This window comes from Vulpes vulpes, chromosome 9 (assembly GCF_048418805.1).
Source record: "Vulpes vulpes isolate BD-2025 chromosome 9, VulVul3, whole genome shotgun sequence".
Taxonomy (NCBI): Eukaryota; Metazoa; Chordata; class Mammalia; order Carnivora; family Canidae; genus Vulpes; species Vulpes vulpes.
The window spans coordinates 7,045,792-7,059,124 of record NC_132788.1 but is presented as its reverse complement, the minus strand read 5'-3'; the positions used below and the strand labels follow the sequence as shown (position 1 = coordinate 7,059,124).

Genomic DNA, 13,333 nt, shown 5'->3' with positions numbered 1-13,333 from the left:
CTGGATGCTGCAGGTGGGAGGATCACCCGGGAGGGCTGTCAGTTGTCCTGCCAAACCACAGGCCCTGACTGCGAGACTGGCCAGGGGGGTGGCCGCAACCGGAAGGAAGCACCGTGAGGAGAACTGCATCCCAGTGCCCAGCCGGGCCTAAGTAGGCACCCCCAGATGTGTGTTGAATGAATTGTAAAGTTAGTACACAGTGAATTCCATGCATTAAACATGTAAAAAGAATTTTTTGTTTCTTTGTGAGAAAAAGGGCCCCCGACAAAGAAAATGCTAATGGCAGGGCTCAAGCCATCTCTCCAGCTTTAAGGATCAGTTTGAGGGCTTCCTTCCTACCATCCTACTTGGCAAAATACAAAGGAAATCCCTGAAGGTGCACACAAGCCCCCTGGTTGCTAAGATACCTGGTGTTTTTTTAGTTCCACTTTGAATCTCCTTTGATTCTGCTCTAGGCCCACCAGGTTATATTCTCTGCACACTCCTTGCATTACTTGAGTTATTTATCAAATAGCTAAGTATCCAGTGTTTTGAATACAGGGTATGTTATCAGGATTACCCCATACACATGTGTAAATAACAAATATACTTGCTCAGCTATTCTGCGTAGAGTTTGTTGTTCAGTTTCCTTGAGTTTCTACCTCTCTCCAGGGTTAGATGCTAGATGGAGAGAGCTCCTTAGGGGAAATAAGTAAGGATGCCCAATGGTGCCACCATCTGCCCCCTGCCCCCAACTCCCTGGCATCTCCTCGTCAGCCCCTCCTCTCTAGGGACAGGTGTTCTCTTGGGCCTCCAGTGGCCCAGTGGGGCAGGGACGAGGCGTGCAGCCAAGGCTCTGTGCAGCCTCCTGAGAGGGGCAGGGCGGGGGGCGGCTGGGGGCTCGTGGGCTCTCTCTGGTTTTGCTTTTCAGCTAACACATGGCAGTGGAGCCCTCCTAAACCCTCTGCTTGGAGCTGGGGATGAGTGAATAGAGCATGGTGACGGGACAGTGCTCGTCCTCAGGGCTCTTCTGGGTCACGACAAACCAAGATTCGGCCTTGTGTTTGAAAGTCAGTCTATTTTGCGCACAACGTAGCTTTTCCCACGGAGGACTGCCTTTAGATTTTTCTTAATTATAAGACAACCTGCACAGTCTTTTGTGCAAGTTGATTAGATCTAATCAGTTAGGCTGTCGTTAGGAGTTACTACGAGACGCTGGAGTGAAATCAGGCTTCTCTGATGAGGAGTGTTCACATCTTTATGTTCACACTCTCCTACAAGGACCATCTTAACAAAGACCACTTCCTATGACGAGCGCTCGTGGTCTCAGAGTTATGAGTCAATAGTCATTAGAACCGTTAAAATATGTATATTAATACCATGGGATGGTTTTATCTTTTTTAGAAACAGACTTGGGCAGAAACTGGATTTTTATGACCTCAAGACCCAGAATGAGCGTAGATTAACCTTCAGTGTTAGGATGACAGGCATGTGAATAGTTTTCAATCTCAGTAAGTCAAAATGGCCAATGGCCCTTCTAGCCTCAAGAGCAAGAGCTTTTCATTCTTTCAAAGATCTTGCAGGGGGATCCCTGGGTGGCGCAGCGGTTTGGCACCTGCCTTTGGCCCAGGGCGCGATCCTGGAGACCCGGGATCGAATCCCACATCGGGCTCCCGGTGCATGGAGCCTGCTTCTCCCTCTGCCTGTGTCTCTGCCTCTCTCTCTCTCTCTGTGACTATCATAAGTAAATAAAAATTAAAAAAAAAAAAAGATTAAAAAAAAAACAAAAAACAAAAACAAAAACAAAGATCTTGCAGGAAAAAAACCTGTGCCCTCTCGTGCCAACTTGATCGTATGTCAAGGTTGGAACAAAGCTTTTTAAAGCTTGTAACAATTTTTTCACCCAGGTAAATCCAATAACCTTTCCTCTCAGTTTGCTCCTTTGTAAAATAGGAATAATTGTAACAAGTACCTCCTCACGTTGATTAGAGGACTAAAGGGGAAATGGGTATTGAGTGCTTGGCACAGCGAGTGCAGTGTTATGCCCAGGAAATATTGGCTGTGATTCTGATTTTAATCGTGATAGGAACTAAAGACTCACAGCTTACCCAGAAAAAAAAACAAAAACAGAAACAAAAATGGTGCTGGGGAGAATGTAGAGGGACTCTCAGACCTCCAAGACAGCTCTGGTGCCACGCAGCCTGGGCTCTGCCCCTGCAGGGCCACTGGGCACAGTGCGCTTGCCGGGCCTGTGTGTGCCTCACCCACCCGGTTACTGAAGGGAATGAGCCAGACCCGGGAGGGTGGGAGGGAGAGAGCAGGGCACCTGGGCCACTGCCTTATTCCCAGCCCATCACTCACCACACAGACTTCCCCGTGGAGCCCAGGACAGCTCAGAACGTCCTCAGCACAGAGCTCCAGGTAGCCTTTGGCTGTGAACTTGGAGTTGATATGTGAGCTAGGGCCGTTTGCCATCTCTCCCCTATGCATCCCTCGGCCCTCAAATGCCATCTTTAGAAGCAGATGAGATAAGGAAATAAATCTGCTGTACGTTTTCCAAGTTGTTTTGTCTTCTTTATAAAGGATAAGCATTTCCAGCCAGTATCCCTTCCAAATATGGGCTTGGGAAATACCTTTATGGGTGGGTTAAGAGGCATTCCCCGCTCCCCAGATCCTTCAGTCTTGCTCAGACCTATTTCTCTGCCTCTTCAGTAAGACCAAGGGAACCATCCAGGAGCGTGCACATGTTCTCCTGAAGGACAGCGTCCAGCCACTCCAAGAATCAAGATTTCTTCTTTTACCATTGGCGTTTGTGGCCAAAGGAACAGAAGAAGCATGTTTCTCTTTCTATTATTTTCAGGCTTCCAGAAGAGCATCTTAAAGCCATCCAAGATTATTTAAGCACTCAGCTCGCCCTGGATTCTGACTTTGTGAAGACGGGCTCCTGCAGCCTCCCTCATCTGAAGAAACTGACTATGGTCCTCTGCAAGGATCTCTATGGGTAATGGCTGTGTGGGGAAGGCACACCCCCCCCCCCCAACCAGGGGCCAAGGCGGGGGCAGGGGACAGTCCTCTGAGAGAATCAGCTCATTAGAGTGACCCCTGCCCTCCGTCTGGCTGTCCAGATACCTCTGCTGTACTCAGAATAATTGGGCAGTTGGCAGGGTTTAGAAATCCTTGTGGTTGTTTCAAGGTTTTGTTTTCATGGTATTTGAAATGTGGCTTTTTTAAAAAAAAAAAAACTAAAGTTAATTTGAGGCCAGTTGCTGTGGGAAGGGGTGAGTGGGAGGGACACTGCTGGCCCTTTCACACTTGCTCAGGATCCAGCAGTAAGACTTTTGCTGTTAATCTTCCTTCTTGCTGCAGCCGGCACAATGCACAGGCACAGAAGGGCTCCAAGGGGAAATAAATTAAAGTCAGCCTGTTTTCTGCATGGGGGCTGATGGCCGAGGGTGGGCCAGTGATGGCAGTTTGTTAAAAGCGGGCCAGTTCACCAAAACTTTCGTTTTCCGATATTTTTCCGATACTGAATTCATTGAATGACCAATTGGTAAAAATTCCTATTTCTTTTAGATTTTTGGAATTTTGCGTTTTTAACTTAATTAGTGCTAAAATGAATTTCAAGTTTAATTACATTTTAATTGATAGAAGTGCAAACTTAAGGCTGCAGTGTGATCTGAACAAATGACTTCTTTAAAATGCTTGAAAAAATAGAAAGCACCATTCAGAAGCGTCTGAGAGAAATCATAAGGAGCCAAAACAATCCCATCAGAGATGAAGGGTCAACATTTTGGTTGGAAAAACAGCATTTTATGCGGGTGAGGCTTTCTTGGACTATACCGTGTCGTATTTTATTATAAACATACAGCAGCTTCAGAGCTCTCTTGTCTGTTTTCCTGGTGCCGTATCCATCTTGGCTTAGTTAATATGCAAAAAAGAATCTTTCCTCATCAGTAATAAAATTGAACTTTCCTCTTAAAGGCTCTTAAGAGCACAATCAGTACATTTGGTAAATTTAACAAGTACTTTCCTTGACAAATGGAGCACGCATCAAATTGGCCAGTCAGGTCTCATTTCAGTGAATTGGCTTTCAACTAATGTAGTTTCAGCCAATTGGACCTAGAGCCATCATTTTTATACATTTCCTTGGAGAGCTATTTTTCCATTTGATGCTGTTGTTATAAATCATTCATCACTAGGGAAAACACACACACACACACACACACACACACACACGCGCGGCACTTTCTTTTTAAGAGACACAGTTGCATGATGACTGGTAATAAGCTATTTCTGTTCCAGTGGAGGTCCTGTTGTTTGCCGCTTCCTTGTCCAGGAGGAAACACCCCTCTCAGTTTCTCCCCTGGCCTCCCCCAGGCACTGGGTACTTTTTCAGCTCTGGCCCTGCCTGCACTTTCCTAGATCTGGGTCACCTCATTTTATGGACACATCTGCTTCCCTAGCATGCCTACTTCTCTGTGCTCCAAAGCTTCCTTTGGCTTGCAGCTCTTCTGCATCTTTATTTATAACTGAACTGCTAGTAGAATTAGGGACACTGTAATGTCCCCTACACACCTGTCTTCACCCTCATAGGCAAAAGCATAGCCGGGCTTGGAGACTTGGTTAATTGGAGGCTGGAATTTTAGAAGATCTTACATAGTGCAGTTATGTTTCCCAATCCTTAACTATGAACTTGCAGTTTTCAAACCGTTCTGTTTGGAACAGGTGTTCAGTTCATTCATTTGTTCGGTGTGCCATTCATTTCCTTGACAAATATGTATGGAGGGCCTCCTCTGTACTCTGTTCTGGGTATAGGCGGGGTATAGGATACAGAATGCATAAGATTTCTGCTCTTTTAGACCTTGTTGGAGCTGATGTCTTAGTGAAGAGCACAATAATAGATTGTCTGTAAATAAAGATAATTTTAATAAGCATTATGACAAAATAAAACAGGCAAAAATGACAGAGACATTGGGTGGGAGGATACTAGCGTCCCTTGTGGGTTAAGAAGGCCTCTCTGAGATGGTGATGGAGCTAGGACGGTGGTGGTAAGGGGGAGCTAGCCATCCAGCAATTTAGCAGACAGATGTCAAGAAGAAAGGTCCTGAAGCAGGAATGAGGCCAGCCTACAAGGAATAGAAAGTCTGTGTAGGGGATCCCTGGGTGGCTCAGTGGTTTGGCGCCTGCCTTTGGCCCAGGGCACAATCCTGGAGACCTGGGATCGAATCCCACGTCGGGCTCCCGGCAAGGAGCCTGCTTCTCCCTCTGCCTGTCTCTCTCTCTCTCTCTCTCTCTCTCTCTGCCTATCATGAATAAATAATAAATAAAATATTTTAAAAAAAAAAGAAAAAAAGAAAGTCTGTGTAGCTGGAGTGTAATGAGGGAAGGAAAATGTCAGGAGCAGAGGTCAGGGAGAGGCAGGAATATAGGGTGGACCAGTCACAGGATGAATTTTAGTTCAATCTGAATTTTAGACAAATCACAAATACTTTTTTAGTATAAGTATATACCATGCAATGGTGGAATATACTTATACTAGTAGATTACCCATCATTTATCTGAAATTCAAATTCAACTGACTGTCCTGTATTTTATCTGGCAATGTTAGGCAGGAGCCATGGCATGTATACATCCCAAGACTCTGTAGAGATTTTAGAGGATCGTGCCATGATCCAACTTCTGTGGAGAATGGATCTCAGGAGACTGACCCAAAGCAGAAGAGGAGTTCAGAGCTCAGGGTTTGTGATGTGTGGGCGGCTCTCGAGAAGGGAAGGCAGGGATCTGTGTGTGTTCTGCTCCCTGCTGAGTCCCAGGTTTGGGGACAATGCCTGGTGCAGGGGAATGGCTCTGTAGGTATTAGTTAAAGATGATGACCCAAGGGCATGGAGGCATGAGAGTGGTGTGACCTAGGACAAGTGTGGATGGAAGAGCTCACACACTTTGCTGCCTGTTTGGATGCAGGATCAGGGAAAGAGGAATGGATGGTGACCCTTAGGTCCATTTGGTGTGAGCAGCTGAGTGGATGGCGATGCCAGTTACTGCAAAAGTAGAAGCCAGGAAGAGGGTGTGGAACTGTGAGGAGATCTTTCTCTGAGCTCTTAGGCAGCCCACCAGCTGAATCATGACATTATGCTAGAGAGAGAATCCCAAGCAGGTTCCCCACCCAGCACGGGGCCAATGCAGGGCTTGATCTCATGACCCTGAGATCAGAACCTGAGCTAAAACTAAGAGTTGGACACCTAACCAACTTAGTCACCCAGGTGCCTGCTTAAAATTTTAATCGACAAACCCAAAACAAAAACACTTCACCAGCATTATAACTGCTTCATGAGGCCATAGCTTTCAAATCAAATCTGAAAATTAAATCACAAAACAGAGCAGAATGTCAGGGATGTACATATAGAAAACACAGGAAACCTAACTAAGGATAGGTGAAGAGCGTGTGTTTAAAAAAATTTATATTTTTTGGCAAGAGGGCATAGAGATTCAACCAAGATCTGATAGTGTGGGCTCTTGAAGAAGCAGGGAAAAAATGACATAATTAATGGTAAATATATATAAAAGAAAATATTTTTCCCACACTTATAAAGGACCTAAATCCAGGTATTGAGAAGCCTCAGAAGGATCCAATTAGCAGAATAACCAAATAGCACCATCTAAATCTCTTCTTACAAAGTTCTTAAATCACAAGGGAAGGTGAATTCAGAAAGTGAATAATTATGAACAGCACCACTTCTCTGAAAAATTGCGATATTTAATATTATTCACATTGCCTGATATAAATTCTGAAGCAGGAATCTCCAAGGAGAAGACTACTGATCTAGGATTAACTGACCCTAGACGTCACTCAAGAGCGCAGGGAGTCTTTGCAGATTTTTAAACAATTGTGAAAATGTCCTAATTGTGTGGGTTTGCTTGAATAAGGATCCAAGAATTTTTTTGCCTGAAATCTTAGAGCACTGGTGATCTTAAAAATAAGAACCCAGCAGCTTACTGAGCAGCTGGATATGAATACACCCAAAGCGAAAGTGTTCATTCTATGCTCCCAGAACACAATGTGATGAAAATAGAAATAAATGAGACAACTCGCCACAACCACGCAACCACCTGGACACTTTTAGACCGCCTCCTAAATCACAGCTGAATTAAAGAAGAAACTGACACAAGGAAAACCTACATGGGGTAGGTGTGGGCGCCACGGAAAAATCAAACTGCTGTCAGTAAGAACTCAGTGTGACGCAGCCAAAGCACTAGTTGGAGGAAAAGCCGTAGCCTTAAATGCTCTGTTATGGAAAAGGGAGTACGAGAATGAGTCAAACAGACAAACTGAATCCAGACCATGAGGCTCTTGAAGGCATCATAGGTCAAGTCCTAATCGCCTTGATATTTCCCACTTCCAGCAAAGTATCTGAAACATTTGCTTACTCAGTATCCATGCACAGAGATTGAATGTGTGCAGGATTCCTGCCCGCACTATTTTAGGGGCCGGAGATAACTGCAGTGAACAAAACGGAGTCTTTAAGAAATCTCTGTTGAGTAAATAAACAATCACAAGAACTGGCAAGGAAGAGAGCAGGGTAGGGGTGGGAAGGTAGGGAGAATGGTAAAAATAAAACCAGAAATAAATTAGCAAAAAAGGCAATTACAATTATATTTTATTTTATTTTAAAGATTTATTGATTTATTTTAGAAAGAGGAAGAGTGTGTGCAAGCAGGAGGAGGGGCAGAGGGAGAGCGGGAAGCAAACTCCACTCTGTGCAGGGAGCCTGAGGAGGGGCTCAATCTCACAACCTTAGATCACAAGCTGATTCAAAACCGAGAATCAGACGCTTAACTAACTGAGCCACCCAAGCACCCATACAATTTTAAATATTAGAACATAAGAGATTTAATAGTCTGCATTAAAGATTTGCAAAACAAAGTGCACAGGGCTACAAATCTTCAAATTATAGTTGAACAGATATTTTACATACAACATAAAAATTACCATGAGTGCCCTCCTTTGAAGTTTCAAGAAACAAATAATGACCATAATCTGTAAATTATTCCTGAATGACAAAAATCACCTAATTCAATCTTCAAGAAAAATACAGTTCAAATCCAAAAGCCTAATCAAGATAATAGCCTGAAATAAAACTGTATCCACTTTCATTTGTTAATACCAATGTTTAATATTTTAATAATGTTTTAATAAATATAATTTAGTAATATGAAAAATGGAGGCTTAGGGCACCTGGGTAGCTTGATTAAGCGTCTGACTTTTTGATCTCAGGGCAGGTCTTGATCACAGGGTCCTGAGTTCAAGTTCCACATTGGGCTCCATCCTGGGTGTGAAACCTACAAGAAAGAAAGAAAGAAAGAAAGAAAGAAAGAAAGAAAGAAAGAAAGAAAGAAAGAAAGAAGAAAAAGAAAGAAAGAAAAGAAAAATGGAGGCTTTAAGAACCCACTTCAAAGAAGAGTCAATGTAAAGAAAACACGATTACAACATGAAAGAGTCATTTGCATAGGTGTCCTAACAGACCTGTGAATTAAAAAGGAAAGTCATTTCATTTTTTTAGTGGGGGAGAGACAATCTGAAGGCCAATGCGGGGCTCTGTCTTACAATCCTGAGATCATGACAGGAGCTGAAATCAAGAATCGGATGCTTAACTGACTGAGCCACCCAGAGGCCCCCCCCAAAAGAGTCATTTCTAATTTTTAAAAAAGCGTTTTTTTAAAAAAAGGATAGATTGTTACTAATGCAGTCAGTGTCAGTGTAAAACCAGTTCCACCTGACAGAGAAACAATACAATTATTCCATTAAACATTTTAACAAAAGAAAAAGAGATGCCCTTTATCACCTGCTTTCTCACTGTATAGGAATTTTTTTTTGCCCAAGGAAGATGAGAAAAGGAAGCCAAGAATAGAGAGAGCAAAAGTTAAGAAAACAGCAAGGCATCAGAGCGTCCCTTCTGAGCCTGGAGTTCTGGGTTGGGCCACACTGGATGTGCTGGCTGGATACCTGATGGGAACCTTGGGGCAATGAACCAGCTTGCTGAGAACAAGGCAGAGGTCGTGCTCCCTCTGGGAGGGCTTGGGCAGGGGGTCTGAGCCCCTAATGAGCTGTCTCTAAGGGTCTAACCTACCCCAGGACTGCAGCCCACTCTGGCTTTGTCCCCTGGCTTCCCTTGAGCTGGTGACCTGACGCTGGACAAGCTTTCCAGAGACCCTGCCAGTGGTTATGATGTTCCCCAGACAAATCCCTTCTGTATGATGATGCCAGTTTTTTTTTTTTTTTTGTCTTTTTTTTTTAAAGATTTTATTTATTTATTCATGAGAGAGAGAGAGGCAGAGACACAGGCAGAGGGAGAAGCAGGCTCTGTGCAGGGAGCCTGATGTGGGACTCGATCCCGATCCGGGGACTCCAGGATCACGCCCTGCCCCGAAGGCAGGCGCTAAACCGCTGAGCCACCCAGGGATCCCCTGAGCCACCCAAGGGTCCCCGATGATGTCAGTTTTTAAGGCTTCCAGCTGAAGTCTCAATGTGTCATTTGTCATTCGGACCCTAACCAACACTTCCAGACACACCCGGGAGCCAGTCAGGTGCCTCAAAATTTTAAATTTTTTACAAAGTTTAAAAATATAAGGAAAGGCAATGTCATTCTTAGAAAGACCTACAGATTCAGCTTCTGTCTGTGTATTTGTGTTTTTAGGATATCATTTTGAAAAAGGACAATGAGAGAGTTCTATTTGATGTTAAAGCATGTTCATAATTAGTGTCTTGGAATTTTTATTTTTAACCCAGAATTCTTTTCTGACAATGACCATTTAAATGGAATATCACTGCATGAACAGATGCAGGAGCTCTGGCAGAGGGGGTGGGGAAACCCAGAACCCAGTCTGCCCAGCACTCCCCCTACCCTGCAAATCAGCTTTCTCCACCCCACCCTTGGTCCCCGGATGGTAGTCACAAGTGACCCCTAGGGCTGTAACACCATCCCCAGAAACTGTGAGACTTTGTAAATCTGAGATCCCGGCTATACTGGGAGCTCTCTGGATTTTTTATCCGGTTAAATGAATGGTATGGAGCCTGCAAACAAATCCTACCATATTTAAAAAGAGCTCATGCAATGGACTAGCTCAAGGGAGAGATGGAAGAGAGAGCATGTGCTGTTGAGTTGAGACTGAATAGCAATACGGAGAAAGATGAACTTAATTCCACCACTTATTTAAAAAAAAAATTTCTAGATGAGGAATTAAGAATGTATAATATCAACAAGAAAAACCCATATATAACTCTTAAAAAACTGGGTGAGAAACCAATTTTAAATGAGCAAATAATTGCGTACTAGTAAAGACTGATTGATAAATTTTTAACTAAGGCAAGCAAAGGATTACCAAGGAAAAGATGAAAATAGAACAATTAGAATGTATACAGTGCCTTACAATGAAATCCAACCTGCCTAGGATGACAATAACAGAATGGAAAAAAAAAAAAATCCTTACAACACCTGGATTAAATAAAAAGCAAAACGATGTGTGAAGAGTTTATACCAATGTCTAAAAAGTCTAACAAAATCCCCAGCAGGTTTTTTGGGAATAATTGTGTGGTATAGATAACAGAGAGGTCTGGGATTAGCATCCATGTACTTTACAGAATATCTTAATAAAATAAAAGAACTTTTATTAAAAAAAAAAAAAATCCCCAGCAGGAAACTGACAAAGGACACGAACAGTTTATACAAAGAGAAATACAGTAGAAACCAACCTTGCAGGAAAATATTTAATGACATTGAATTAAAGACGCGCAAGCAGTGCATCAATAGTGAAATGCAGTGTCATACCCACTAAAGGAGAGAGGAAAAGATCGTACAACAAATGCAGAAAGCACCTCCCAGGAGCGGGCTCGAACAGTGCCTGTGGCCCGTGAGGGGCACCATCACTCAAAGGCTGGGCAATATTGATCAAGAGCCACAATCTCTGCTTACCATAAAATTGTCATTGAAAATAAGAAAAGCTATAGGAACAAAGCTGTTCGGAGCAGCCTGTATTTGTAATGGCCATGATCTCAAAATAACCCAAATAAAAAAAATAATAACCCAAATATCCAGCAATTCATTTTGGCACATTTACCCGATAGACTATTTTGAAACTATTAGAATGTTAAACATATAAAAACATGAAGTTTGGGGTGAAATAATGAGTGAGAAAGAGAACTCAAAACTGTCTGCCTCTGTGATTGAAAAAATGTGAAAACAATAAAGACCGAAGGGAGCAAAGAATGGGTGAAGCTCCGCTGTAGGAGTTGTCAATGGGTCAGACAAAGAAAAATCTCTCCAGGCGTCGACCTCAGCGGTGAGGAGGGGATTTGAACCAGAATGCTCAGGCCTTCAGCCCCGGAAGCCCCTGGGGCACACATTTAAAATGCAGATTCCAGACCAAATCAGGTTGGGGCCCAGAAATTTGCATTTTTAACACTCCGGTGTGTTTGCGATTCTTATAAACACAAGGTTGGGAACCGTGGATCCCTGAGTGATTTCAAAGTAGTTTTGCAATTCTGCGTCCCAGTTATCTACAGGCTCCGAGTCTGGCTGACCAGAGGTAACTCAGGTCTGCGCATCACGACTCCAGTTTGGGTGGGGGAACGAGAAGACGTGGGGGTCTGGGGGTGGGGGCGGTGAGCCAGCCCTGGCAGGCCTGGATCTTCGCCCGGGCTTGTTCTTCTGGGAAGGATCCCTGCCTTTGCCAGACCGGGTGTGACCGTCCCTCCAGCTGAAGCCTGTCGTGCCTCATCCGGCTCCTCACTAATCCTTGACCTTCACCTTGTCCCCTGCTCCTAGCGAAGTCATTCGGACCCTCCCCTCTCTGGAGTCTCTGCAAAGGTTGTTTGACCAGCAGCTCTCCCCTGGCCTCCGTCCACGGCCTCAGGTAAAGCCTTTGGGGTTGGAAAGACGAGACTGATAAACCAGGGTTTATCAATGGGGGTGAGGGGTGGTGAGGGGTGGGGGGCGAGGGGTGGGGGATAAGGTTGCAGAGTTTCAAGGGCTCAGAAGGGAGCCCTCCCCGCAACACTCCTGCCCTAAGTTGGCTAGACCACCAGAGCTTGGGATGGGGGTGGAGGGGGAAGCCTCCTGACTCTGTTCTCCCATTTAGGCATTTCCCCACTGCCTGATTTTGATTTAAGGAATAAAGATGTCAAATTACGCACCCATCAGCAGAACTACTTGTTAGTGCTGAATAGGGAAACAAGGCAGGGCCTTTTTTTTTTATAATCGTTGCTCACTGGAAACTATTAGAAGAATGTGAAGTGCCTAAAGCTTGATCCTACAGTCTTGCCCCAAAAAAGCAAAGCGAAGGTGGTCCCCATCCCCCCACACGCTGGCTCCCAGTCTGGCAGGAGCCAAGGCCAAGTCATCCACTGAGCAAAGATCTATGTATTGAAAGGTGTCAGCAGCAAAGGTCAAAAGCAGAACCAGCCTCCCCAGAGAAAGTACTTGTAACAAATATAAGGGACAAAGGATTAATACGTTAACAAAAAAACCTCCAAATAATTAAGGAAAAACAAACCCGATTTTTAAAATTTTTGAAATTTTTAGAATAGGCTGTCTTCAACCTTATCTCATGAGTAACTGGAAAATGAGACTCGTAACAGGGAAATCTCTTTGCCTATCAGATGGGCAAAAAGTTGGTTGATGGAGTCAGGGCTTGGTTTGGGTTTTTGGGGTCAGGGACTCACATGGGGTTCACTGCTCCGCTGTGCGGTTGGGAGTGGAAATGACTTTTCTGAAGGGCAGTTTATCCACCTGCAACGTCAATGTTAAATGCACACATCCTTCAAGCAAGCAGTTTGATACGCAGGCAGCCGTCTTAGGGACAGAGATGTTTATTGCTTATTGTGGCTTTATCTCTAAAAACAAAAACAGTGGAAACCACCCAAACGTAGAGCTGCAGATTTCTAGTCTAAGGAGGGGGTGCGCTGTTGTGGACATACTACCCGCAGCATACTGCGCGGTCACCGCGCAGGGGGGATGGGACGCAGGGGGGATGGGACGAGGGAGAAGGGGCTAGGCCATCGGGGACTTGGGGCTCGACCAGACTGTTTGCTGGAGGGTGTTTTTTACTGAGAAGATGTATATGTGCTATTTGTACCACTTAAGAAATTTCATCCAAAATTTAAAAGGCAATGAAAGCAAATGATGAGACGTTAATCTCTGGGAGAGTAAAAGCAAATCTAGGCAAAACAGGGGCCCTGCCAGACTCTTAACATTTAAATAATTAGAACAGAAGACCACACACCCACATCTTTGAAATAGAGGAGAAGGGGGCGAGGCCCCCAGAGAGGCCGCCACCGTCAAGCTGGGGCTACTGCCTGGCC

At 44.4% G+C, this 13,333-nt stretch overlaps 1 protein-coding gene across 1 annotated transcript in view; it reads left to right on the top strand.

The window, feature by feature from the left end:
* INPP5D (inositol polyphosphate-5-phosphatase D) overlaps positions 1-13,333 on the top strand; it is a 118,589-nt gene that overhangs the window by 52,977 nt on the left and 52,279 nt on the right. Inside the window, exons 5-6 of the mRNA XM_026006231.2 lie at positions 2,840-2,980; positions 11,799-11,886. Of these exons, the coding sequence (XP_025862016.2) occupies positions 2,840-2,980; positions 11,799-11,886 (229 nt within the window). The remainder of the gene's footprint in view (positions 1-2,839; positions 2,981-11,798; positions 11,887-13,333) is intronic.